This window comes from Anthonomus grandis, chromosome 14 (assembly GCF_022605725.1).
Source record: "Anthonomus grandis grandis chromosome 14, icAntGran1.3, whole genome shotgun sequence".
NCBI lineage: Eukaryota > Metazoa > Arthropoda > Insecta > Coleoptera > Curculionidae > Anthonomus > Anthonomus grandis.
Genome location: NC_065559.1, coordinates 4326253 through 4352825, shown reverse-complemented (window position 1 = coordinate 4352825; position 26573 = coordinate 4326253). Strand labels below are relative to the sequence as shown.

At 32.4% G+C, this 26573-nt stretch overlaps 2 protein-coding genes across 5 annotated transcripts in view; both read left to right on the top strand.

Annotated features, from left to right (window-relative positions):
- Window positions 1–26573, top strand: part of LOC126744438 (chaoptin) — a 294134-nt gene that overhangs the window by 4198 nt on the left and 263363 nt on the right. The window lies entirely within an intron of this gene.
- LOC126744439 (uncharacterized) lies at window positions 19473–25882 on the top strand. 2 transcript variants are annotated; one of them, XM_050451863.1, is made up of 3 exons: window positions 19473–19971; window positions 20036–20226; window positions 25642–25882. In XM_050451863.1, the coding sequence occupies exons 1-3, from the start codon at window positions 19862–19864 to the stop codon at window positions 25644–25646; spliced, it is 306 nt and encodes a 101-aa protein (XP_050307820.1). In that variant the 5' UTR covers window positions 19473–19861; the 3' UTR covers window positions 25647–25882. The 2 variants fall into 2 exon arrangements, with proteins under 2 accessions (XP_050307820.1, XP_050307819.1); XM_050451862.1 differs by lacking the exon at window positions 25642–25882 and having other exon boundaries at window positions 20036–21517.

The following is a 26573-nucleotide window of genomic DNA, read 5'->3' as shown; positions in this document are numbered from 1 at the left end:
TGATATAACCTTAAAATTCTTATTATGCCCTCAAGGTTGTATATACAAAGGAACTAACAATAAATGCTTTTAGACTCCTTTATATTGATGCTTTTATTCCTTATTCGAAGTGAAAATATGAAAGTGTCCTCGACGTCATATTTTATTTGTTGCAAACTCTTATAGAACTAGAGCCAGAAACACTGCGGTAAATCTAGGGAACTTAACCCCTATTTTAACCGCGTTATTGAGTTTCTTTCACGCATTGCATGTAAAACTGTTATATATCAAAATATTGTGTAAATATAACGAGGAGGGGATCGATAATTTTTCTTTTCGTTTAAGTTTTACTTGCTGCACCCTTTCCGCCAACAAGCGGCGATGTTTAACTACCCTTAATAATGTGGTAAAACATGCCCCATTTTTAGGGATGGGTGATATATTGTAGATAACTTATATCAATTAGTAACACATCTAATATCATTAAAATTTTTTAACCTTTTTTAAGGGTGTCCAGTGTGTCCCATATTAAGAGAATATGTTACTTCATCATAAATAAATAAGAAATATAGGCAATTGACTGGTAGAATTGTATTACGAAATTTTAGGCATTTTAATTAAAATCGTGCGTTAACTGACCGGCCTAATTAATTAATTTATTAACGACGTCTATTTTTAAATCCTTTTACAATTTAAGGTAGACGAGCTGCAGATGTCTGTTTCAGGCACGTTAATTAAAATTATGCCTTAACTACCTCGGCTAATTCACGTATAATAGTCGTCTGCTATCGGTTTAAGATCCTTTTGCCTATAATTTAAATTTTGTACATTAGTTTATGTAAAATTATAAATTTGATTTTGCCAAATAAATTATTTAGAATTTTTTGAACTACCTGGAATTGCTATAATAAATTATTGAGGTGCTAATTAAAATTTCCTGCTTTCCTGTTCAATCTCTGAAGTTGGTCAAATATGAATACGAAACGATAATATTTATTGATAATATTAAAATTTTTTTTCACAATATTCCAGGCAGTTGTACTTCTTGGTACATTAATTTTCTTGAAATCTCAGGCCTTTTAATTAAAATTACGAGATTACTATTTAATGAATTAAGTAATTATTCACATTTACATTAAAATTATTTTACAATTCTAGGCAGTTGAGCCATTAAAAATTCAGTCACTTTCATTCAAATTATAGCTCAACTGTCGGGACTAATTATTTAATTTACAAATGACATTTAAATAATAAATACAGGCAGTTGACAAGTAAAATGTTTTTCTGCGGAATTTTATTTTACTTAAAATTGTGCCTCAATTGCCTAGACTAATAATTAATTTATTAACGACGTTTAAATTTAAATCATTTTATAATTTAAGGTAGTCGAGTTGCAGATGCCTTGAGTCACTTTAATTAAAATTATGCCTCAACTGCCTGGAATAATTAATTGCTTTAAAAAATTATTAATACTTGAATTTCTAATTAAAATCTCCTGCTTTCCTGTTCAATCTCTGAAGATGGTCAAATATGAATACGAAACGATCGGAAAAAATTATACTGTATAGAATAATGTTATTTATTTTTAATTTATTGATAATATTAAATTTTTTTTCTCAATATTCCAGGCAGTTGTACTTGTTGCTACATCAATTTTCTTGAAGTTTCAGGCCTTTTAATTAAAATTACGAGATTACTAATTAATGAATGAACTAATTATTTACATTTAAATTAGAATTATTTTACAATTCTAGGCAGTTGAGCCATTAAAAATTCCTATGGTAAAGATAACGACGCAGGAGTGTTTGACAATTGTCCTCTTAAACAGGCTCTTCAACTGGGAAGACTGCAACTACCCAAAGAAGAAAATTTGCCAGGGTCTAATATAGAAGCACCATACGTTTTAGTGGGAGATGCTGCATTCCCTCTGAAAGAATATCTAATGAGACCTTTTCCAGAAAAGACGACAATTAAAGGTGACCCTAAAGACAACTATAACTATCGCCTATCTCGGGCAAGAATGGTGGTGGAATGCTCTTTCGGCGCAATAGTATCCAAATTTAGAATTTTACAGAAAGCTATCAAAACCAATGTAGAAAATGCTGAGCATATAGTGAAAGCAATCACTTTGCTTCACAATATAATTCCCGACTTGGAATCCATCACTGAAGTCGAAACTACATTTTTTCGTGAGACAAGTAAAATGTTTTTCTGCGGAATTTCATTTTACTTAAAATTGTGCCTTAATTTCCTGGACTAATTAATTAATTTATTAACGACGTTTAAATTTAAATCATTTTATAATTTAAGGTAGTCGAGTTGCAGATGCCTTACTATTTGAGTCACTTTAATTAAAATAATGCCTAAACTGCCTGGAATAAATAATTGCTTTAAAAAATTATTAACACTTGAATTTCTAATTAAAATCTCCTGCTTGCCTGTTTAACCTCTGAAGATGGTCAAATATGACTACGAAACGATGGCAAAAAAATTATACTGTGTGGAATAATATTATTTATTTTTAATTTATTGATAATATTAATATTTTTTTTCACAATATTCCAAGCAGTTGTACTTATTGGACATTAATTTTCTGGAAGTTTCTGACCTTTTAATTAAAATTACGAGATTAGTATTTAATGAATTAACTAATAATTTACATTTAAACTAAAATTATTTCACAATTCTAGGCAGTTGAGCCATAGATTTTTTAAAAATTCAGACACTTTCATTTAAATTATTGCTCAACTATCCGGTCTAATTAATTAATTTATGAATAACATTTAAATAATAAATATAGGCAGTTGACAAGTAAAATGTTTTTCTGCGGAATTTCATTTTACTTAAAATTGTGCCTCAATTGCCTGGACTAATTAATTAATTTATTAACGACGTTTAAATTTAAATCATTTTATAATTTAAGGTAGTCGAGTTGCAGATGCCTTGAGTCACTTTAATTAAAATTATGCCTCAACTGCCTGGAATAATTAATTGCTTTAAAAAATTATTAATACTTGAATTTCTAATTAAAATCTCCTGCTTTCCTGTTCAATCTCTGAAGATGGTCAAATATGAATACGAAACGATTGGAAAAAATTATACTGTGTAGAATAATGTTATTTATTTTTAATTTATTGATAATATTAATTTTTTTTTTCTCAATATTCCAGGCAGTTGTACTTGTTGCTACATCAATTTTCTTGAAGTTTCAGGCCTTTTAATTAAAATTACGAGATTACTATTTAATGAATTAACTTTATTTACATTTAAATTAGAATTATTTTACAATTCTAGGCAGTTGAGCCATTAAAATATCAGTCACTTTCATTCAAATTATGTTCAACTGTCCGGACTAATTAATTAATTTACGAATAACATATAAATAATAAATATAGGCAGTTGACAAGTAAAATATTTTTCTGCGGAATTTCATTTTACTTAAAATTGTGCCTCAATTGCCTGGGCTAATTAATTAATTTATTAACGACGTTTAAATTTAAATCATTTTATAATTTAAGGTAGTCGAGTTGCAGATGCCTTGAGTCACTTTAATTAAAATTATGCCTCAACTGCCTGGAATAATTAATTGCTTAAAAAAATAATTAATACTTGAATTTCTAATTAAAATTGCCTGCTGTTCTCTTCAATCTCTGAAGATGGTCAAATATGACTACGAAACGAACGGAAAAAAATTATACTGTGTGGAATAATGTTATTTATATTTAATTTATTGATAATATTAACATTTTTTTTCACAATATTCCAGGCAGTTGTACTTGTTAGTACATCAATTTTATTGAAGTTTCAGGCCTTTTAATTAAAGCTACGAATAATAAATTAACTAATTATTTTACAATTCTAGGCAGTTGAGTCATTAAAAATTCAGATACTTTCATTCAAATTATGTTCAACTGTCCGGACTAATTAATTAATTTACGAATAACGTTTAAATAATAAATATAGGCAGTTGACAAGTAAAATGTCCATTAATTATTTAAGAGATTTTATTTTAAGTGACGCCTCAACTGCCTGGACTAATTAATAAATTAACTAATTAATTATTCACTTTTACATACTTCCTTAGATGTGCATATGTTGGCCTCACTATTTGAGAAGATATAATTGTTTCTGAGTAAATTTCTGCCCCAAATAATTTTTTTTGTCCCTCGATATCTAATATGCAATTTCTCTTCTTAAATCTGACTTATATATCTTAAAGTCCGTCCACGTAGTACTTTCCTCTCAAACTCGCAAACTTTTTTACTCGTAACTTACTTCTTCAGTTGTTCTTTTCGAATACTCTCAGGATGCGTCTCGAGAACTTAAAATGCATGAAACTAAAATGAAATTTTTCTTGGCAGGTATAAGAACTTTCAGTTTACTTGGGCGATGCCTTATTATATGCTTGTTATTGTCTTTTTATAAATTGGGAACTTTTATATAAAACATGTTTAATGAAGTTTATAAGATAAAGTCCAAGGTAGTTTTACAGCTTTAAAATAGGTTAAATTTTACTGATTTATGGCAATATAGTGATATTTTTATTTACGTGGTATGAGTTCTACTTATATCCTTATTTTATCTTAATTTTTCTCACTCGTTTTCTTAAGAGAATAGTATAATATACAGGGATGCCACTAGAATAGAAAAGATATAAAAATGAGTTTAAACATCTAGAAACATGAAAAACTATGTATAATGCATGCTACGCTCAAACATCAGCAAGTCCAGAAGACAAAATAGAAATAGTATATGAACAACTCCAAGCAACATTATCATGCAAATAAAAAAATAGGAACCAAAGGTCATTCTAGGTGAATTCAACACCAAAGTTTGCAACAGAAGTGTATAAGAATACCTTTAACTGGTGCATGCTTCGAATATCTTTGGATATATCGTATGACCAATGAAATAGCTCGAGAACGAATTGAGAATGATCTGCACCAATACGATCATTAGCATCCAAAGAGGATAAACACCAAAAGAAGAATACTTGGAAGGAAAATATTACTCAAAAAAGTCATGAAAAATGCCTTAAATATCCTGAAAAATTATTTTATATTCCTGGTATCTGCGTTTTATCTTCCATCGGATATGACTGTAAGTCATGTCTTGTGGTATATTCCTGGAAGCGTAAACAATAAAGTTAAGTTTATAACAATATTTTTTACGCCCTTTGTAACTGTAAGTCATAGACTAGGAGTCAAAAACTTTTAAAAAAATCCTCAAAAAGCTGAAAACTTTTTTCATATTCCAGAAAGAATTAAGTCGTAAAAATTTAACCTTATTTTATATTCCTGGAAGGTATAAAAATTAAACTGCAGTACCTAAAATTCATAATCTCAAGCTTTTTTTTAAGCAATTTAATATGAAAGTCTTTGAATGCCTGGAAGGAAACCTTTGAATACCTGAAAGCCTTTTTTCATATGCCTGGAATAAATTATACAATTAAACAAATTTTAAATATCTTTAAGTGCCTGAAAGAAGTTTAAAATTACTTTAAATACCAATGGTTTCCAAATACCCAGAATAAAATAAAAATTTCTGCACAGATCTAGAATTTATAAACACTTATTTGAAATGCCTAAAATTGACTTCAAATACCTGGAAGAAATTTAAAATTACTTTAGGCGCTTAAGTATTGTAGCGTTTTTCCCGTTCGTTAGGTGAAAATTAAAACAATAATTAGGGTAAATCGAGGAGAGATGGACCACCTTTCAAAACACTGGCAATAAATACTTTATTATTTTGAATAAACCTTTGCAAAAAAGTTCAACGTAAACATACATTTTGGTATTCTATTTGACACAGTTTAAACATTAATGCAAGTTAAAAAATAATTATAAGATATAAAAAAATAAAAACTTAAATTGATCCATCTCTCCTAGAGGGTATAGGAGAGATGGATCACTGACTATAAGAGAGATGGATCATCTTTTAGAAAACTTTCAATAAATTATCAATTTATAAGAATTAACCTCTAAAAAAAATACAACGTAAATATATATGTTGGTGATCTATTTGACACAGTTTAAATATGAATGCAACTCGACAAATAAATGTAAAACATAAAAAACTGAAAACTTAAATTGGCCCATTGCTAGAAAGTCTTAAAAGAGATCTTGTGTACACTAATTTAGTCTTTTCTTCCCCTTTTTCATAATGGGATGGACCGCAGAGTTGGCATGTGTTGGTGTAGGATGTGCAACCTTCATGCAACCATCTAGAACAGATAATGCATTGTAGCCAGTCCTCTTTTTTCTTTGTAAGGCGATAATCTTCAAGACACCCGACGCACTGATTTTCTAAGTCATCGAAGGTTTCTTCCCCGCTAGACGAATCATCCAAAAGTACGTCTTCATCAGATTCTGAAGAGGTAGACTCATGCCTCCGTTTCTTTTGCAACACTTTTTTAGTAGATTTTGGTGATTTCTTCTTGGAAGGTTCTTCTTTCTTCTGCCTTTTAAGCTGACGTGTTTATCTCTGCGTCTTCTCGCGAATTCGAGCCATGTAACTTGGTGATGTTAAGTTACCTACTAGATTAGCACGAGCCTTTTTCATTGCTGGTGTTATAAGAGGCACAGGAGAAAGCTCCTGAAGTAGTTTCCCAGGTGTTAATTCTTCTTCAGTAGGTTCTTCCTCACTTTTCTGCTGCATTCCAGAAGGACCTGGTTGAGGTGAGTCACATTCGCGAGGAAAAGAGAACAAATTTCTTGCAAAACAGTTTCTGTTGCCACTTCTGTGAGGACACCTTGTTCCCCAAATGTGTCTCATTTGGTGGCTCCGTTAGAAAAGTGTAATCGGGTATTTCATCTGAATTGACCTGTTGCCCGAAAGGTCGATACGGCATTGCTGACTGTAGCCGATTTGCCCCAGACTTGCCCCTAAAAGTTTGCCGTATTGTAATCGATTTAACTTCCTACTGGAGCTGCATTTGATCATTCTTCTGCACGAACCGTAATATGCCTCTTGAAGAAGGGCTCTTGAAGAAGGCCCGGTCAAGCGGCTGCAAGTAATGCGTAGTATGACTCGGCAAACAAAATATAATAATGTCGTTATCCTCAGCGAATTGCAACGTGTCAAGATTAGTCGTGTGGGAAGTGTGTCCGTCTACTATTAGTAGTACTTACTTTCCATGTGCTTTTCTAGGGTAGAAATGATTCCGTAGCCAGTCCAGAAAAATTTCTGATGTCACGTACGCTAGTATGAAGATCATCTACTCACCATCTTCCCGATTAAATTTATGTTGAATTCCATGACGTTCGGCTAAATTATAGGCCATTATGCGTACTTCCTGTCTAGTCGGTGCAAAGCCTCTTTTCTGTAATTTTTGGATTCTCTCCCAAGCAAGCTGCCAGGGCCTAAACAATCGTTTTTTTTTTTAGATTGCTAGCTGCAAGTCTGCGTTCAAAAGTAGTTTTTGGAATGTGGAATGCTTTTGCTGCTTCGTTAATACCCATTTCGCCAAACACTACTGCATTAATGGCAGAACATAAGTCCTCTGCAGACCAAGAACCCCTTTCGGGCACATTTCGTTTGCGAGTATACTGATTGGGCATTATTATCCTGAAACAACAATCATATTTATTATATAGGTCCATCTCTCCTATTCCGTGCTGGTCCGTTTGTCCTAAAAAAGAAGGATAGATGGACCAGTAAATCTTCAAACAAATAAACATGTGAACGCTCTATTTAACTAACTTATTAAGTAACTTAAAACTTACCTCAAGTGTTCCTCAAGGTCCATCTTTCCTACTGGTCCATCCCTCCTCGATTTACCCTAACTAATTTATCGACACATGTCACTAGTAGAAATATTTATTTTTACTGTATTTATTTATAACTATTTAAATTTCACGCCAAATGCGATGCGGCTCCTTATATACTCGGCAGAATACTGTTCCGGAAGATTCCCGCTTAACCTTCGAGACATCGTGCGGTGTACCACTCGTGTCATTCCGGAATGACGATGATCAGCTGGTTTCTCGGTTTTACAAAATCGTTGCAGTATGTCCAGAATCACATTTAAAGTGTGCAAAGACTAGACTTGGTTATAAGAGAATAAGGCGGCAATATATTGAATATTAATTTGTTTTATTTGATTAAAAACTTTGTTTGTAATAGAAAAACATTTTAATCATTATTGTTTTTATATTAAAAATTTAAATGAGGTTTCCTTCTAGTTGTGCTACATATTCATTCAAAAACAATAAAAAATAAAATTAGTAGACACATAAATATTAAAGGCAATTTTAAAAATATCAGTATTTACATAGGCACAAAAAAAAAGCAATCAGTGAATATATAAATTGGCATAATTGTCATGTAAAATACTTTACATTATTAGAATAAATCACAATAAATAATAAGAGAATAAATTGCATTACTTTTCACAATTAAGAAATTTTGAAGAGAATTTTTGTATAGGAATTATATTTAATTTATAAGTTTTAAAGTCAAATAGCGTTAATTTTTTTTTTAAAATAAAACACGTCAAATAAAGGACCAATTATTTTCTTAGTAAATGTGTGAAAGAAAGTGCATATTTTTTATCAGCGCACTTAAATTATACATTAAAATTTGTTTTTCATGTAAATAAAAATAAATTTAATTTAAATGCCAAAAATATGCGATAATTGTTTTGAGTAGTGTATTTTATATTCCTGGGATCAAAATATAATCGTATGTACATACGATTAATTTTTATCCCAGTACATAAAGATTATAAAAAATGACTTTGACTATTGACTTTATTAAATTTTAAAATTTTAGTACAATTTATATGCTTTATATATATAATTTAAAAAAAAATTACATATTTTAAAAAAACTACAAAAGAATGCAAAAAAGGGCGGTCGATATTTATACGCATACGAAACTAAAAAAAAATATTTATTTGTAAATTTAGTACATTACTATTTTGTTAAAATTGCTTAGTAAAGGTTTTTAGTACAATTTCACAGGACATACATACAAATCTGGAAAAAAAATTAAAAGTACCTTAAAGATGTGGCATAATTAAAATTAAAGTGCCTGAATTCGTAAGACATTTACAGCTCGACTACCTTAAGTTGTAAAATAATCAAAATTTAAACGTGGTTAATAAATTAATTAAGCACAATTTTAATTAAAATGCTTGAAATTTTAGTTGACAGAAAGTTGACACATAATTTTAATTAAAGTGTCTGAAATTTTAAAGAATCTATGGTTCACTGCCTAGAATTATAAAATAATTATAATTTAAATGTGAATAATTAATTAATTAGTCAGTAGTTATTTAATTTTTGTTCCAAATGCCTGGAATTAAATCAAAAATTAACAAGAACAAGTTTCATTTGGCTTTCAACCAATTTTAATTACCTTGGAAGAAATTCAAAATTATTTCAAATATCTGGAATAAAATTAAATGACTCTAAATATCGACTCGAAGGAATTATTTCAAATATTTGAAACAAAATTTAAGTAACTTTAAATACCAGGTAGAATTTTCTTGAATTGAAAAATGTCGTTCTTGGTGATTTCATTGAAATTTATAAAAGTGAATCCTGCTTGTGGAAAGTGAAAGACAATGACCACCGCAATAGAGACAAGAAAGATGTTGCATACAGAAAATTAGTAAATAATTTGAAGGAATAAGGAATAGGACTAAAGAACAATAGTTAGAGGAGGAATGTGCGAAAGGAGCAGAATTGAAGAGAGAGCGTTAATTCTTCATCGATTCATGATGGTAAATCGTGACTTCTGCAACGTTCTTTTTACAGTAAATACCACAGTTTCGTTATCCTCCAAACTTTTCTGTTTAGTTGTTGCAATTTATTCAGGGAGAGAAACTGGTTTTATAATGAAAGAAAGAATACCGGCCTGGTAAATTTTCTTCGTGAGTACAAGAGAAATTCACAGACAAAGCCTTAAGTTAAAGATTCCTCCGCTTGCCCTTATTGCTGATACGGAAAATGTGATACGCCTGGCTAAGAGTAGGTCTGAATGAACCTTGCTGCTTCTTAACTATTTTCAAATTACCGTGTGTCGATCCAATGGTTCAACATAAAATGGAAATCATAGAAGGGCTCCCGAAATGGAGCTTGACAAATTCACTGATTAAAATGTTAATATAATTAAAATTAGGCCCAGTAATGGCTAATTAAAGATAACTCAATTAAAGTTTACTAAATAAACCCCAAAGAGGCTTCAACTTTTATCTCTCCCGGTCGAATAATAAAAAAAAAAGAGACTCCTCCTGATTGATCAAGCAATTAAGGAGGTCTTTTTCCTCATCCGGCACGTACTTTTGTTTGTCTTAATGCAAATGGGTGCCGATCGTAAATCCAAACAGGTCTGTCCGGATAAAATTGGAAATTCGAAAAGCAACGTGGAACCGAGCACACATCAATTTGCGGAAAATTAAGGCCATTTTAGCGGGCTAATTTTGCATATTCAATTAGGGCCAGTACGTCAGTTTGAGAGGTAAACTGCACCGATTCCGTGATTGTGATTAACAATTTACCGATTCTAAATTATGGTTGGAAATTAACGGGCAAACGGCCACAACAACGTTTGTGTACCTATATGTACACGGTGGTGCTTTGAAAGTTTAATCATATTGCGGTTTATTTCTGGTGTCAGTGTGATTTGATTTACAGTACCTAACTGGAATTTCGGTAAAATCTTTTTTTTACTACCGTGCGAAAAGTATTCACTTGACGCACGCTCCAGGGTCTATAGTGTTTAACTCCCTTTATAACGACCTGGGGTGATTTGTTATGGTATACGATTTGCATGCAAAAGATTTCGGGTGCAAGTCCGCTCAATTTATTTTTTTTACAAAAAGGTAATTTCTCCCCCGTTCCTCCTCGTTCTATGTAAAAATATGCGTTTAGAGAATAGTTTCAAGCTTTTGACTCAAGTTTAAGCATTTCATTTTTTAAATTAATTTTTAATTTTTTCTTCTGAAATTTGAAGTCATTTTTATTTTAGCCCAGACTAATAAATTAAACCAGAACTACCCATTTATACAGCCCCAGAAAGAAATTATTAAAAAGCGCATTATTCCATATGTTTAACAACAAAAACTGAAATATTAATGACGTTTGCGTCAAAGCCCTATTAAATATCCGGCTTTACCAATGTAGCAAAAATTAAAATTTCACTGCAAAATTAATTAAAAACCATCAATATTTATAGTACCGAGTTTTTTATATTAATAAAGCTCAGTAAATTATTATAAAATAAAAGTTTTATGGTGCAGTTTTCCGTTGGAATATATGGAATTCAAAACAATAATTGGCCATTCCCTCGTAAAATAAAATGGCTGAACAAATAATATCCGGCCACTTGCAGCCTTTAACCATTAAAATTATTATTCCAACTACTGATATCGTTTTATGTGTTATTTTTATAAGTTTTTAGATGAATGATAGATCGTATATTAAGTAAATTTAAAAAAATATATCTAAAGGCTTAACCTGATTACATAGCACGCTTCTTATATGAATAAATAACATGTATAAAGCTATTGTCTAAAAATAATAATCAGTAGCGCGAAAAATTACTATTTTAAATAAACATTTCAAAACAAAACCCAATACGAAACGGTTTGATTATATTTCCCATTGATGTTATATTATCAATAGTTTGAATATAATGGCAAAAGCAAAAGGGAACTGTCAGTATAACTCTCAAAATCTGTTATGCCTTCGTGTTCTAATTTAAAGGAAATAATGGTTCGGATAATGAATTTTACATTGGGTGTTTGATTGAAAGGAACACAGTCCAGCTGTTCTTATATTATATATTTGGTTTTCAGTTTGCCTTATTTTTCTTCTAGCAATATAATACGTCCTGGTGAAAAAATGTTACCTTAAATAATTTTATTTTTATTTAATTAATATGCTTTAAAGGTGCTTTTTTTAATTTTATATTTATTACAATAATTTTTTAAGTTTCATGTTTTTGGTCTTGAATTTCCCCTTGACTGTCTTTAAATTTATGTATCAGTATATTGAGATATCTTGTGGTTTTGTCATCAGTAGTTTAAAAAAAAAATTTTTAAGGTTTTTGCAAATTTCAATTTCGCTTAATTTATTGCTTTAACTGCATAGAAATTAGATATTAAACGCTTTAAAGTCATTAAAATATGCCTTTAAATGTCTGAAATAAAATAGAAAATTATTGTAAATATCTGGAATATTTGAGAAATCACTGTAAATACCCAACTAATAGATACGAAAAGGCTCCTAATAACCCAGAAAAAAAGAATTTACTTGGAAGAAATTGGCGTAAAAATAGCATTAAATAAGACCAATATCGGAAAAAAACGCAAAATGTAAAATGCGTGATGAAAATATCTGGATTCAGTGAGACATATATCTTCACCTCAACTACCTGAAAAATTAATTAAAATTCCTGGATCAAAGTTAAAATGGCTTCGAATATCTGGAAAAAAATTGAATTCCAAACGACTGGAATAAAATTAAGAATTACTCCAGAAATCTAAGATGTATAAACAATTATTTGAAATGCTTGAAAGCCATATACAATAACCTCAAGTCGCTTTCTAAGGAATGGCTTCAAATATGAAGAATAAATCTTAACTGACTTCAAATGCCTGGAAATCGTTCAAAATTTTGTCATATTTCTTAGGAATTTTATTTTTGCGGGTTGTCCGTCCCTGTACTCTCCTACAATATGAATTGTTTCGCAATGCAAGTAAACACGCGTCAGTCAGATTTAGCGGTGCTGAGCAGTAGGTCGACTGGGTCCTCAGAACCCGTCAGTAGTGAATTTGTGAACATAGTTTTAATAATTTGTCTCCTAGTTTGTGTCAGAACAAGGTGTTATTTTTTCAGTGTTAAAAATTGGCTCAAAACTATTACACTAACCTACATAGTTATTTCAAGTTTTTCATATACAGGGTGTTCTATGGACTATCTAGGTTGTTTAGGTTTTTTTTTGTATAAAGCAATGAATGATGGATTTCATAATATTTATATGGATGCGCCATATAATATTATAGGATCTATATACAGGGAGCGTAAATAGTAAAAGAATATGGTATAATAATATGAATTCGTAAGCATGTGCTTTTTTTGCACCATATGTCTTCCTTTCATTGATTCTTCATCCAGAATAAATTAGTATCACGTAAATTTTTTTTATTTTCAGTATAATGGCGTGCAGTTCACAAGGTTTGTCAAAGAAGCAGTTGGAAGAAATTTTAAACGACGAGCAGTTTTGGGAAGAAGATGCTGTAGATGAAAATTCCGACCAGGAGGATGAATCGAATAATACGGTTTTGAACGAAGTTACTATATTGGAACAACTAGAGACCTTTGCCGATCAGAGTAACCTGAATGATGATGAGGAAATTTTCAGCGACCACAACACTGCCAGTGAGCAAGAGATTTCAGACCCGGACAAAGAAGAGCTTCCAATTAGAAATGCTTGGTATGGAAAAGATTTCACCAAATGGTCAAAAACGCCAATTATAAGGGGGCGCACGGCAGCTCATAATTTAATTACTGTTTTACCAGGACTTAGAGGGACTGCTCGAAATGATCCTTCGTCAACACCCCACGAGGCTTGGCGTTTACTGCTAACTGATGATATGCTGAGAAAAGTAGTTACTTATACTAATATAAAAATAGGTATGTGTCGAGAAAAATATCGAAAGTTTCAAAGATACCCATATTAAAAAAAAAAAAAAATGTAGACTTGCATTTATGAACGATACCACCTTATCCGAACTTAGAGCATTTTTTGGACAAGGAATTTTTAAGTCCGGTCATGAGGACATTAGATCAATGTGGGCGACAAATGGAACTGGGAGGCCTATTTTTCGAGCCACAATGAGCCTTGCTCGGTTTTCATTTCTATTAAGTTGTGTCAGGTTTGATGACGTTAACTCTAGAAAAGAAAGGATTAAAACAAATAAATTGGCTGCAATATCAGAGCTTTTTGATGAATTTGTAAGAAATTATGGAAGAAATTAAAAAAGAAGAGAATTTGTAAGAAATTAAAGTTATCCCTTAGCCCCGGATATTATCTAACAGTTGATGAGATGCTAATACCGTTTCGGGGTAGATGTTCGTTTCGAATGTTTATTCCCAACAAACCGGCCAAATATGGCATTAAAGTTCGAATTTTGGCAGACGCAAAGACTCATTATATGGTGAATGCAGAAATATATTCCGGTGCTGAAATAAAAACCGTTGAACCGAAATCTAAGCTATCCAATCCAACTAGAGTTGTTTTACGACTAGCGCACTGTATTGAAGGCACTAAAAGAAATATAACTGGGGACAACTGGTACAGCTCAGTTGAACTTCTTGAAGCACTTAAAGACAAAAAATTGACATATGTTGGAACATTAAAGAAAAATAAAAGAGCCATACTTCCTGAATTTTTGCCTCATAAAAACAGACCTGTTCATTCTTCAACTTTTGGATTTTCTTCATCTAATACCATAGTCTCTCACGTACCAAAAAAAGGAAAAAGTGTCATTTTACTTTCCAGCATGCACCACAGCTCTTCAATAAACCAGGATACACTAAAGCCAGAAATCATTCATTTCTACAACGAAACAAAATCAGGAGTAGATGCTTTAGATGCAAAGTGTGCATTATACTCAACATCGAGAAGAACAAATCAGTGGCCAGTAGTCATTTTTCATGCCATTTCCATTGCCATTGCCAGTGTCAATTCTCGGGTAATACACCAACTGATTAATGATGAACTGTTAATTGACGAACACTTGCGTTCTAGAATGGACAACCCTAAGGTGCCCTTGAAAAGCCGCAATCTTATAGCTGATATTTTGCACATCGAAATTCCAGTTGAAGAGGTAGTCACAGAACCTACAATCAAGAGCAAACGGAAAAGATGTAGCATTTGTCCCGCCAAAAAGGACATAAAGACAGCCATTAATTGTGATGTTTGCAAAACACAAATTTGTAATCAGTGTTGCAAAAAAATTTGTCCTAAATGTTTAGATAAGTAGATTTGTTATTTTTTTGTAGTAGGTTTGTTTTACTATTTTCGCTAATAAAAATTAAGATTTTTTGCATTTTTTTAATTTTTTTCATGTCAATAGTACTAGTGTAATTACAATTGCTCGATAGTAGCTGAGGGTTAAGAAGAATTTTTTTTCCAAACGACTGGAATAAAACGGAAAATTATTCCAGAAATTTGGAATTTATCAAGAATTATTAAAAATGCCTGAAAGCCATATACAATAATTTCAAGTCGCTTTCGAAGGAATGGCTTCAAATAAGAAGAATAAATCTTACCTGGCTTCAAATGCCTGGAAGTAGTTCAAACTTACTTCAAGTATTTGAAATAAAATTTAAATTACTTTAAATATTAAGATACGGATAATTTAATTAAAAAAAATGTAATAAAAAATTATTTCAACAATTTGGAATTTATAAATATGCATGAAAGAATAACTAATATATCAAAATCTGAAATAAATTGAAATCACTTTTAATATCGGGCCATTTTTTTTTAAATTCCCGGAATAAAACAAAATATTAATTCAGAAATTTTGAATTTTAATTACTTGAAATACCTGTCTTCCTGTTGTCCTTACCTAACTGCCTTCCAATGCCTGGAAAATACTTAAAACTACTTCAAATATCTGAAATAAAAATTAGATAACTTTAAATATCACGGAGAATTTTATTCCTAAATGCCTGAAATAAAATGAAAAATTAATCCAAAAACTTGCAATTGATTAGCAAAATTTTAAAATACCTGAACGTCTTATTTACAATAACTTTCACTTACTTCAAAAGAATTTCAAAGAATTGTAGTTGAGTCTTGCAAATTTCAATTGGCTGTTACAATAATTATTTCAAAATTTTATTTCAGGCATTTAAACCACCTCCAGTCGATAGTTTTCTTTTGTTCCAGGCGTTTAAAAAAATTATAAAAAAACGCCACTACCTAAAATAAAATTTAAAAAATCATTCCTTAAACCCCACAACTAATATCGCATTCAATCTTTTATGTCAACAATGTCACTTTTCTTCTTCTTCTTTTCTTTCGCGTTGCAGACATGTGGGTGGGCTAAGCACCATACTTGTGACAGCTATTGTCAATGTCAAATTAAAAAACTTCACTACAAACCTCTATCCAACAATGTTTAATCTAGTGTTTAAACAATAAATTTACCGTTTCACCTTCTGTTCTACTATTTTCACGTGAGTTTTTGCAATAATTCAGTATTATTAATAACAATTAACTAAAATAATCATTAAATAGAATTCAAAATATAATTTTTTAAGTCCTACAACTAATGTTGCATTTGTGTCAACAACGTCATTTTTGATAGACAGAAGTGACAGATTGTAGCATATAGTATATATATATATATAGGTTGAATATTATTAAAAATGCACAATTTGTAAAGTATTATAGATTAAGCAACTACTATTGATGTAATTAGTTTAAGTGGGTTAATGACAGAAGAAGGAAATTTAGTGAGTAATAACAATTAATTAAATATAGTCTAATTTATAGTATGGTGGAAAATGGTTTGATTCATTTGTTCATTTTTAGACTGTTTCCTGTAAACAAACCCTAACGTATTACAAAAGAACAAATTGTAATTGGCTTTAATTGCCTGGAAGAATTTTGAAATTACTTTAAATTCCAAGGAGTAATTTGCTATTTTATTCCAGTATTCTTTTTAAATACCTGGAATAATTGAGTAAATTACTCCGCATATCTAAAATTTAGTAGCAAATAATTGAAATGCCTAAAACTAAATTAAAATACTTAGAAGGAACTAAAAATTATTCAAAAACCCTGAAATATTTCCCAAGTAGATTAAAGTTACTCGTTTTTTTTAAGCAATTTAAGTCGTACTCACACAAACATTTTTGCACATAATGGCACATAAATTAGGGTGGCTAACGCTTTTCTTATGTGGTAATTACAACAAAAAATTTGAACATAAAGACAACAGTACAGGACGGTAGATTTATTGTTAAACTTTCGCGCTAATCTTTTGATAAAAACTTATTGATTCGATACGAACAGAACTCACGTAAACGATGACTCAATTTACGGAAAGTTGCCAACTCACCTTAAAGTGCCAAGTATCTGTAAAATACAGTTCTGTCAAGTTTAATACAAAAATATGCCTAAAACGTAACGTTTCCCCTCGACTGTTGGGAAACACGACTTCATATCAGAATTATTATGCTGTTGCTTCTTACATCCGGGTAGAAGTTTATCCGTGTAAATTCGCATGATGTCGAAAATAATTTCTCTGCGGGATTATTCTTGTACAACATGGAGTTCCCTCTATGTCTTAAAATAAACACAAATAAGGCCGCGAGTACGCCTTTGCCACATTTGCCGATCGTAAACAGTATGTTAATTTTAATAAGGCTGTTATAATTATTAACCGAAGAGTGAGATGGAAGATTATCGCGAGTTAATTTATTTTCCGGCAAGGTATCTTGTTTTTAACTATATAATTTGTTGATTTGTTTATTTTGAATTTTAATTAGAAACTTGCAGAATATTAAGGCGGGAACAGACTAAGCAAACATTGTTGAGCAACAGTTGATCAACTCGTGAGTTGGCTCAATTTATACGTGTTGCTCAACAGTTGCGCAACTGTTGATAAACTGTTGCATGATGTTCGCTCCCGAGGCTGTACATCAAAGGAAAAGTTGACCAACAGTGCGTCAACAGTTTCGCCGGTGTATACATGCGCAAACTTGTCAATATGCATGTTTAGTTTAATTCAGGCATTCGAGAGCGGTACATCGGCAGAGTAACGTTCAATTCATTTGAAAAAGTCGCACGATTGGTTAGAAGACCAAGTTCTAAATTTGATAGAGCTTGTAAGGGAACATTATAACCAAAAATGAAGCTTATAAAAACAAAAATAAACGAACTGACGCATTCAATATTATAGCGACCGTTTTAGAACTATCCCGAGAAGAAATTGAGAGGAAATGGAACGTTCTCCAGTTTAGACGGGAATGTGCAAAAAGCGTCACAAAATGTGGCCAAGGAACAAATGAATTATACGTGTCCCGTTGGTTTAGATATAAACATTTAATGTTTTTAAAAGACAAGAAAACACCAAAACATACAAGAGATACTCAAGAACAAGTAAGTAAACTTTTTTATTTCTTTATAATGAAACATATTATTTTATTCTATTCTGTCTTGCCAAGGCACTCTTTCATGGCCTGAAAAATAATGTGCAAATTGTTTTCGAACTTCCTGTGCTACTCTGGTTGATTTTCTACCAATTCTATTTAACTTCATAAATGTAGATGAAGGTTATGGTTCGTTTCGCCAAGATCCATGAACCAAAATGCCCGTTGAAATATCTTCATAGTCATAGGTTCCAGGAGGAGCATATCAGCCCATGATTGTTTTAGTATTTTGTAAAAAATTATGTAAGTAGCAACATGTAAGAACAATTATTTCAGCAGTAGTAGGTTGCAAAAGCAAGGGCTTTCGCAAAACTCGAAATACAGACGACATAACGCCAAAAGCATTTTCCACTACACTACTCGTCTTGCTCGCGATAATCTGTAATTAAATGAGCGTTGGAACGTCCCCTTCAAATGTTCGCCGGGAAATGATTTCATCAGGTTCTTCTGTAGAGGAAACGCATCGTCGCAAACAAATACAAAAGGTGTTGTTCGTCCTGTTGTCCTGGCAGGAGTTTTTCAGCTGGTAAATTTAAAGTCCCATCATTTAGTTTTCTCGCGAAAAGTGTATTTTTAAAAATACCACCATCTGAAATTCGTCCTTGACATCCCACGTTTACGTATAAAAATCGATACTTTGCATCTACTACTGCCATAAGTACAATACTGAAAGTGCCCTTGTAATTATAATATTCGCTTCCACTTCTAAAGGGGCATTGTAGTACGACGTGTTTACCGTCAATGGCTCCTAAGCATTGAGGAAAATTCCATAAGTTTTCATAGTCATCGGAAATTTTGAGCCACTCTTCAGGTGAATCTGGTAACTGAAAAAAAAAACATTATTTAAAAAAAGGATATCCAACAAAGGCCGCAATTGTTCATTAAGTGCCCTTATGACCTCCCAATATCTAAATATGTACTCTGCATATTATTATTATACCCATACTATAGGCATGTATACTTTGTTTCAGGACTTGGAAAACACGCAATACGAGGATTCATCAGAAACCATCCTTACTGAAGGTTCCTCAAGCATTCTTCAATTACAGCAAGCAGAAACACCTCATGACACAGTAAAGCAGTTAGCAACAATAAGAAAGAACAGTTCTGGAAAGCAGTTAAACCCTTTGGATCCTCATAATATTGGAATAGAATTAGAACCGTCACAACGAGACACCGTAAGGCAGTTGGTTCCAGTAGGAAAAAAAACCTCGGGAAAGCGCCCAAATGTGTCTGATCCTCAAATGGATGAAGCTTTTAAATCAATAAAAACACTTACAGAAAATCGAAGAGTAAGAGATAGCTTTGAAGTATATGAGGCCATTATTTGCAAAACTCGCTAATCGACATTTTTACCGAAAATTGTTTTTTGTGTCAGAAATGTTCATTTTTATAAGGCTAATAGTTTGGTCGAGTCAGTTCCGCGCTAAACAGGCTCTTTGATACCTAAATATCATATCAAAAAGGCTTGTAATTTGCAAAACTGGCTCTATGCTTCGCGAAATTAGTTGCAAAACTCGCTGAATGCGTTTGAACCAATAGCGCGCGTTAGAATATTCACGTGACTTTTTGCAGCTGTTTATGTGTTTTTACGTCTTATTTGCAGTCGCAGCGTGTGTCATATTAGTTGTTATCGTCCGTCTTATTTCAACGATTGTTGATATTGTTCAGTGTTCAATTATTATTTTAACGTCTTATTTGCTATGGAAATACTACATGCTAGTTCAAGTGTTTTACCTAGCCCTGCTGGGAAAGGACGTAAGAAAGAACGTCAGCCAGAAAACTATAAAAGAAATGTTGCCAAGCGTATGCGGTAGGTATATCATTTTTTAATGTGTCATAGAATCTTTTAATTAATCCCTGCTGTTCTATTCTAGGCATTTACCACAGACTCTGGCAACGTATCCGACCTGCAAGCATGATGGTCGACCAGGACAACCTTATTATTGCACGACACTAACGATGGCGCAGGTCAAGGAGTGTCACGCGTACTTGTACGAATCTAAAGACAAGATAGAACAAGATAGGCGAATACTGGCTTGCTGCACGGGAAACCAACCCAAAAGAGGTAAAACAGACCACGCTCAGGTTTCTATACAATACAATATCCGTTTGAAGGATGGGCACTTGATAAGGGTATGCCGAAATGCCCTTTTGGAAATATCAAATTTTAGTAAAGATAGAATTCAAAGGGTAATGCGAAATTTTGTGCTTTTCGGGGCTCTTCCAAAGGAACGCAGAGGTGGCGATCGAGTAGGTGTAAAAAATATTGACAAGCAAAAAAGCATAAAGCAATTCATTGAATCAATTCAGTGTGTTGAATCGCACTATTGCCGAAGCAAGTCAAGTGTCCGGATGTATTTACCTTGTGACCTTTCTTTTAAAAAGCTCTACAATCAATATCTGGCAAAAACCCCGGAAGGTATAAATGTAAAAATAAGTTATTTCAGAAAATATGTAAATGCTAATTACAATATTGCATTTGGGACCCCACAGACTGACTGTTGTTCTTTCTGCTTGAGGACGAAAGAACAGATTAAATCAATGACATCCGCGAGTGGTAGGCATCAATTAATTGTGGAACCTCGCATCCACGTATTGAAGGCAAAAACCTTTTTCAAATTACTTAAATACACTAAACCAACAACAGTTACCTTTTCTTTTGATTGTCAAAAGAATCTGGCCTTACCACGGTTGCCTGACCAATCTGCCTACTTTAGCCAGCAAATTAATTACCATAATTTCACAGTCGTATGTGGTAGCTCCCAGACTCAATTAAGAGTCACAAATGTCTTTTCATACTTATGGACCGAAATTCAATCTCCGAAACATTCTAATGCTATAACATCGGCTGTTCGAGATGTTTTGATTAACTTCAATTTTGAAAATTCCGTAACAAAAATAAATTTATTTGCCGACGGGTGTGGCGGCCAAAATAAAAATACTATAATGATGGCAATGCTGGCCCACTGGCTTCAAGAAGGGGCGCCAAAAAACATTAAATGTCTGGAACTGATTTTCCCGATGGTTGGACATTCCTTCATCCCTCCCGACAGGGTTTTTGGTTTGGTCGAAAAGGACATAAAGAAGACGCGCACGCGAAGAAGACGATAAGTTGGAGGGATGCCAAAATCAAACTGAGTTTTGTTTTGACTGAATTTCCAACATTTATTTTTGTTAGAAAAAATGTTTCTTTGTTTTTTATGCAGTTAAATAAACGCAATTAGGATTTGTTTATGCTTTCACCCTAGTTTTAATATTATTATCATGTTTGATTAATAAAGGGAAGAACTAGAAGATATATATTTTTTTAATTTTATTTGCAAAACTCTCTCTATGCACTTTATTTATTTATTTTTAGCAACATTTTTAGCGTTTTAGATTTCTAATTAGTGGTTTTGCTTTTCTGTACCTACGAAGCTACCAGTAAAAAAAAACAGCTAAATTATAATGCATTAGTAGTTCTGTGAGCATTTTTTTCATTTCCTGAACAATTTGCTTTAAAGCATAGGACGAGTTTTGCAAATAATGGCCTCATATGGGGAATACGTGGCAAATAAATTAAGAACGTATGATGCATTTGTTCGAGCTGATGTAGAACATAAAATTAATTGCGTCTCCATGATGCTGATATGCGAATACTTTCATCATTCACATCGTATCACCTGTCTCAAGTTCGCTCTCTTACGCACCAGCTCCACCTCCTTATTATACATCAACAAGCATTCAACATCCTTCTGATCAAGATAGTCCAAATGAACATAGCTTTATTGACGCCCTAATTGGATCCCAAGCGGATAACTCTACGGACATTTCATAAAAACTATATTACGTTCTTATATGTTTTTATTTGATTAAATAAGGAAAAAAGAATTTGATTTCTTTTCTTACCTGAATATGATCTGCCAATGCTTCTATAAGGGCTTCGCAAGTTTCAGGAACTATAGTACCAATTAGCTGTTTAGAAATTTATAATAGTTACATTAGACTGACATATGAATCTCCAGTGGCTAAAAACCTTAAAGTTATCATTAATCTTGTTTTCACGCATATGGCTTCCCGAAAGTTTGTAATTTTTTTTTCAATTTTAGGTCCAATCATAACGATGAGACTTTCAAATGCGGTTGCATTAACTCGGGTAAAGTTTTTGAACAGCATTTGATCTTCCATTCTTAGTTCTGGTAAAAACTTCCGTTTTCTGTTTGCGAATATACTTCTTTGCCACCACCGTCGCTTTCTGCAGTTACGCTATTTTTTAATTTTCATTAATAAAAACGTGCACCATGCGAGTAAAGCATCGTCTTCGTCGCACATTTTGGCTCGACTGAATGAACTTTCCAGCAACATGGTTCGCCGATGTTTTCCAACAATCATCGACGTTTGTTTGCCAACAGTTGATCAACTCTTGCTCAACAGTTGTTTAGCTCTTGCTCAACAATGTTTGCTTAGTCTGTTCCCGCCTTTAATAACAACTTAATTCTCAAAAGGTACAAACAACTTACAGTAATCAGAAATTATGTTCGCAACGTCGAATCTTAGAAACTTGTTAATTGTTTAAATAGTGGATCCACTGGCATCAATGTATAGAGGTTTGTTGTGAAGTTTTATAGTTTGACATTGACAGTAGCTGTCACTTCTGTCTAACAAAAATGACATTGTGCTCCACCTGTTTCCAAGGCGAAGCAAAGTGACTTTGTTGACACAAGGTACTGACTGCAATATCAGTGAACAATTTTTTTATTTTATTCCAGGCACTTGCAAGGCTTTTAAAGATTTGACGTATGTACTACTATCACGTGTCATTCCGGTGCTAACTCATATTTTTAATACTTGCATCGAGATAGGTAAATTTCCCTCTTTGTGGAAAAAGGCAATAGTGTTGCCGCTACCTAAGGTCTCTAACCCGGATGGCTTTTCTGACTTACGACCAATAAGCCTACTTTCTGTATTGTCCAAGATTTTTGAGAAACTCATATACAACCAGATGATTGAATATATCGTGAAAAATAATTTGCTCTCGGAAACGCAATCGGGGTTTCGCCGTGGCTTTAATACTGCTTCAGCCCTTCTTGGAGTCTTGGATGATATTATTGATGCTTGGGATAAGGGTGAGACGACAGCTTTGGTTCTGTTAGATTTCAGCAAGGCATTCGATACTCTACATCATAACTTACTTTTAGCGAAGCTCTCCTATTACGGATTCTTACCGAAAGCTGTGCGTTTTTGCCGTAATTATCTTACAAATAGATCCCAGATAACAAGAGTGGAAGACTCGTTCTCTGAGCCAGCCGATTTAAAAAGAGGTGTTCCCCAGGAATCCATTCTGGGCCCTTTGCTGTTTATACTTTATATAAATGACCTAAAAAATAAAATTCGCGACTGTCGTATGGCTCAATACTGTGATGATACACAAATTTATAAACAGTTTACTAAGAATAACGTTGATGAATCTATGCAATCATTGGGTCAGTGCTTAGATACAATTCACCATTATTAAAAAAAAAATGGTTTAAAATTAAACCCAAAAAAATCGGCTGTAATTTACATTGGCCCCTTGGCATCATGGTCTCGTATGAACTGTGATCTTGTGATAGATAGTGAAAAAATTCTGAATTTAAAAGAACACAAAAACTTAGGTGTAACTTTTGATACAAATTTGAGGTTTAAAACACAAGTATCTAAAGTAGTTCAAAGAGCATATATGTCCCTGAGAAATTTGTATAAAAGTAAGGATCTATTAAGTATTACACTAAAAAGGCAGCTTTGTGAAGCTCTAATTTTATCACATTGTAATTACTCTAATTTTGTTTATGGACCATGTCTTGATGCTTCTTGTAGGTACAAACTGCAAAAAATACAGAACTCTTGCATTCGCTTTGTTTATGGGTTGAGAGGAAGGGATCATGTAACTTGCAAGCTAAAAGAATTGAAGTGGCTTAATGTGCAAAATAGAGAAAAACTTCATTACTGCAGTTTCCTATTCAAACTTTTAAAAAACAATAGTCCCTCCTACTTACGAAATAAACTTAAATCAGGAACTACCAGGCATAATCGAACAACACGCACGGTTTTAAAATTTGATATCCCCCGACATAGCACTGCGATTTTTCAAAGATCATTTTCTTTCTGTGCTTCAAAGCTAATAAATAAATATATTATTAGTCACCGTACTGATAAGTCTTTCCAATCCTTTAAAAACAACCTAAAAAAGATATTGATTGAAAGCCAACAATAAATATCGAGAAAAATAGCAATAATATCAAGTAATAACTTAGAATTAAACAGTCAACTGGATGATTTTATTTCGACTTTTTTTGGGATTGTTTTTTTTTTTTTAAGTTTTATTTCTATTGTTCTATTTAATTTTTTTAATAAGTATTTGTATTGTTAAATCGGTCATGCATATGTATAGTATTATGATGTCAAGTAGTCGTTAAGCTGTAAAATTTGTATTTTTCTTTGTAAGTTATAGTTAATTTTTTTTTTGTCTTCTGTATATTTTAACATTTTCTATTAGTAACTACTTAATAATTATGTGTGTTTGTGATAGTAATAATATTATTGTAATATTTATGTGTACTCGGTTAAGTTAACAGCATGCTGCCCTTCGCCGAGTATAAAATAAAGGCCTTTTTATTTATTTATTATTTACATCGTCCACCCACCAAACAACATCACCAACAATAATAAATTTTAGATGCCTTAGTTATTTCGGCGGCATTTCTCAACAACTTGCAAAATTTTTTAGCCTTTCAGCCTTTCCATAGCTTTCAAAACGACTAACTTGCTAAGAAAGAACCTAGTAAAGACGTTGGATAAAAGTGACCCTCTATCTAAACCGGGTGTATATTGTCTTAATTGTAAGGATTGCCCGGCTGTTTATGTGGGACAATCAGGAAGAAGACTATCCACAAGGGTACAGGAACACCTAAGCCTCATTAATAAGTTCAGGGACACCAACACCACAGAAACTAAGTAAGCATTTGCTAACCATATATTATCAACGGGTCATAGTTTTTCCGTCCCTGAAAATGTTTCCATTGTTCACGAGTGCCCTAAGGGTAGAAAGTTGGATCTCTTGGAGAAAATGGAAATCACCAAAGCCAAAAAGAGTCCAATTTTGACATGCGTTAATGATGTTTTCACCTTTGAGCCAGGACTTATCTTTAATAATCTTATCTAACCTCTTGCTTTTGCTCACGATACGCATATATACTTTAATAGTCATAAGCAGGGCTGGCCGAGTGGTTAACGGTCTGGTGTTTCACCGAGATCAACTTAGCGTGGGTTCAAATACCTAGACCTGTCACGTTTTTCCCTTTTTATATTAATTATATTTTTTGTTGAATTTTTGTGCCGTGTTATTGTATATTTTTCTGTTTCTTGTAGGTCTGATGATGCTTTATTAGCGAAACATGTTACCTGATTAATACATAAAAAGATATTTTGAGACTGAGACTTAGAGTGTTCATTTTTTCTCTAGTTTAGGTCTCTTTGAGATAATGGACGAGTTCTTTCAAACTAATAGATGTCAGAATCCTGCCATCATGCTAATTACGGATACGTTTCTCCAATCACCAGAATGATGAGGGCATTTAATGAGCTTAATCTTGACCCCTTCGTAGATAGGTCAGTTAATTCATTTAAATTAAGACTTTCATATTATTGATTATTGTTATATTCTTTGCCACTTGTTGTTATTGTTATTATTATATATTTTATTATATTCTTGTAAATTAACTGTGCCGTTGAAATAAATAAATAACTGTTGCACTCAAGAGAGAAATTTGCCTTCCTCCTCTTATATAACCAGCTTCAGTGTAAAATCCAACGATTTTAGATATATGATTAACAAAAATGTCGTATAGAAGAAACATATTGATTTTTTTACTTACATTAAGGAACAGATGGGTCGTTCCAAACAGTTTGCTGAAAAAATTAATTAAATGACGTTGAGATCCGTGGGTGCACTGGATAAATAAGCCTTATACGAGAAAAGATAGATAGAGATTCTGCTGAACCGCATTTAGCAAGGAAAGCTCGTTAAGGCAAGCTATTATAATACATGAATGAATCCGGTTTAGTATGCGGTACAGTGAAACAGTTTTGATTATTCCTCCATTATGCTAAAATTCCCCTCGTTTGCCATTAAACATGTCAGATTTATTTTATTACCGGAATAAGAATTTAAATTTATCATTTATTTAAAAATCGAATTTTGTGCAGTTGAGTGCATTTTAATTGGCCGACGTTATGACCCTTATAATGAATTCCTCAGGGCACCAAATTACAATGTGATTGCTGCTGAGCTTGTATTCGATTTCCTGGCAAGTGGCCTTCTTAAAAAATGTTTATTAGGCAGTTTTGTGTTTCTGTTTCTGTAAGCATCGTCTTTAAAAAATAAAGTTAAATACG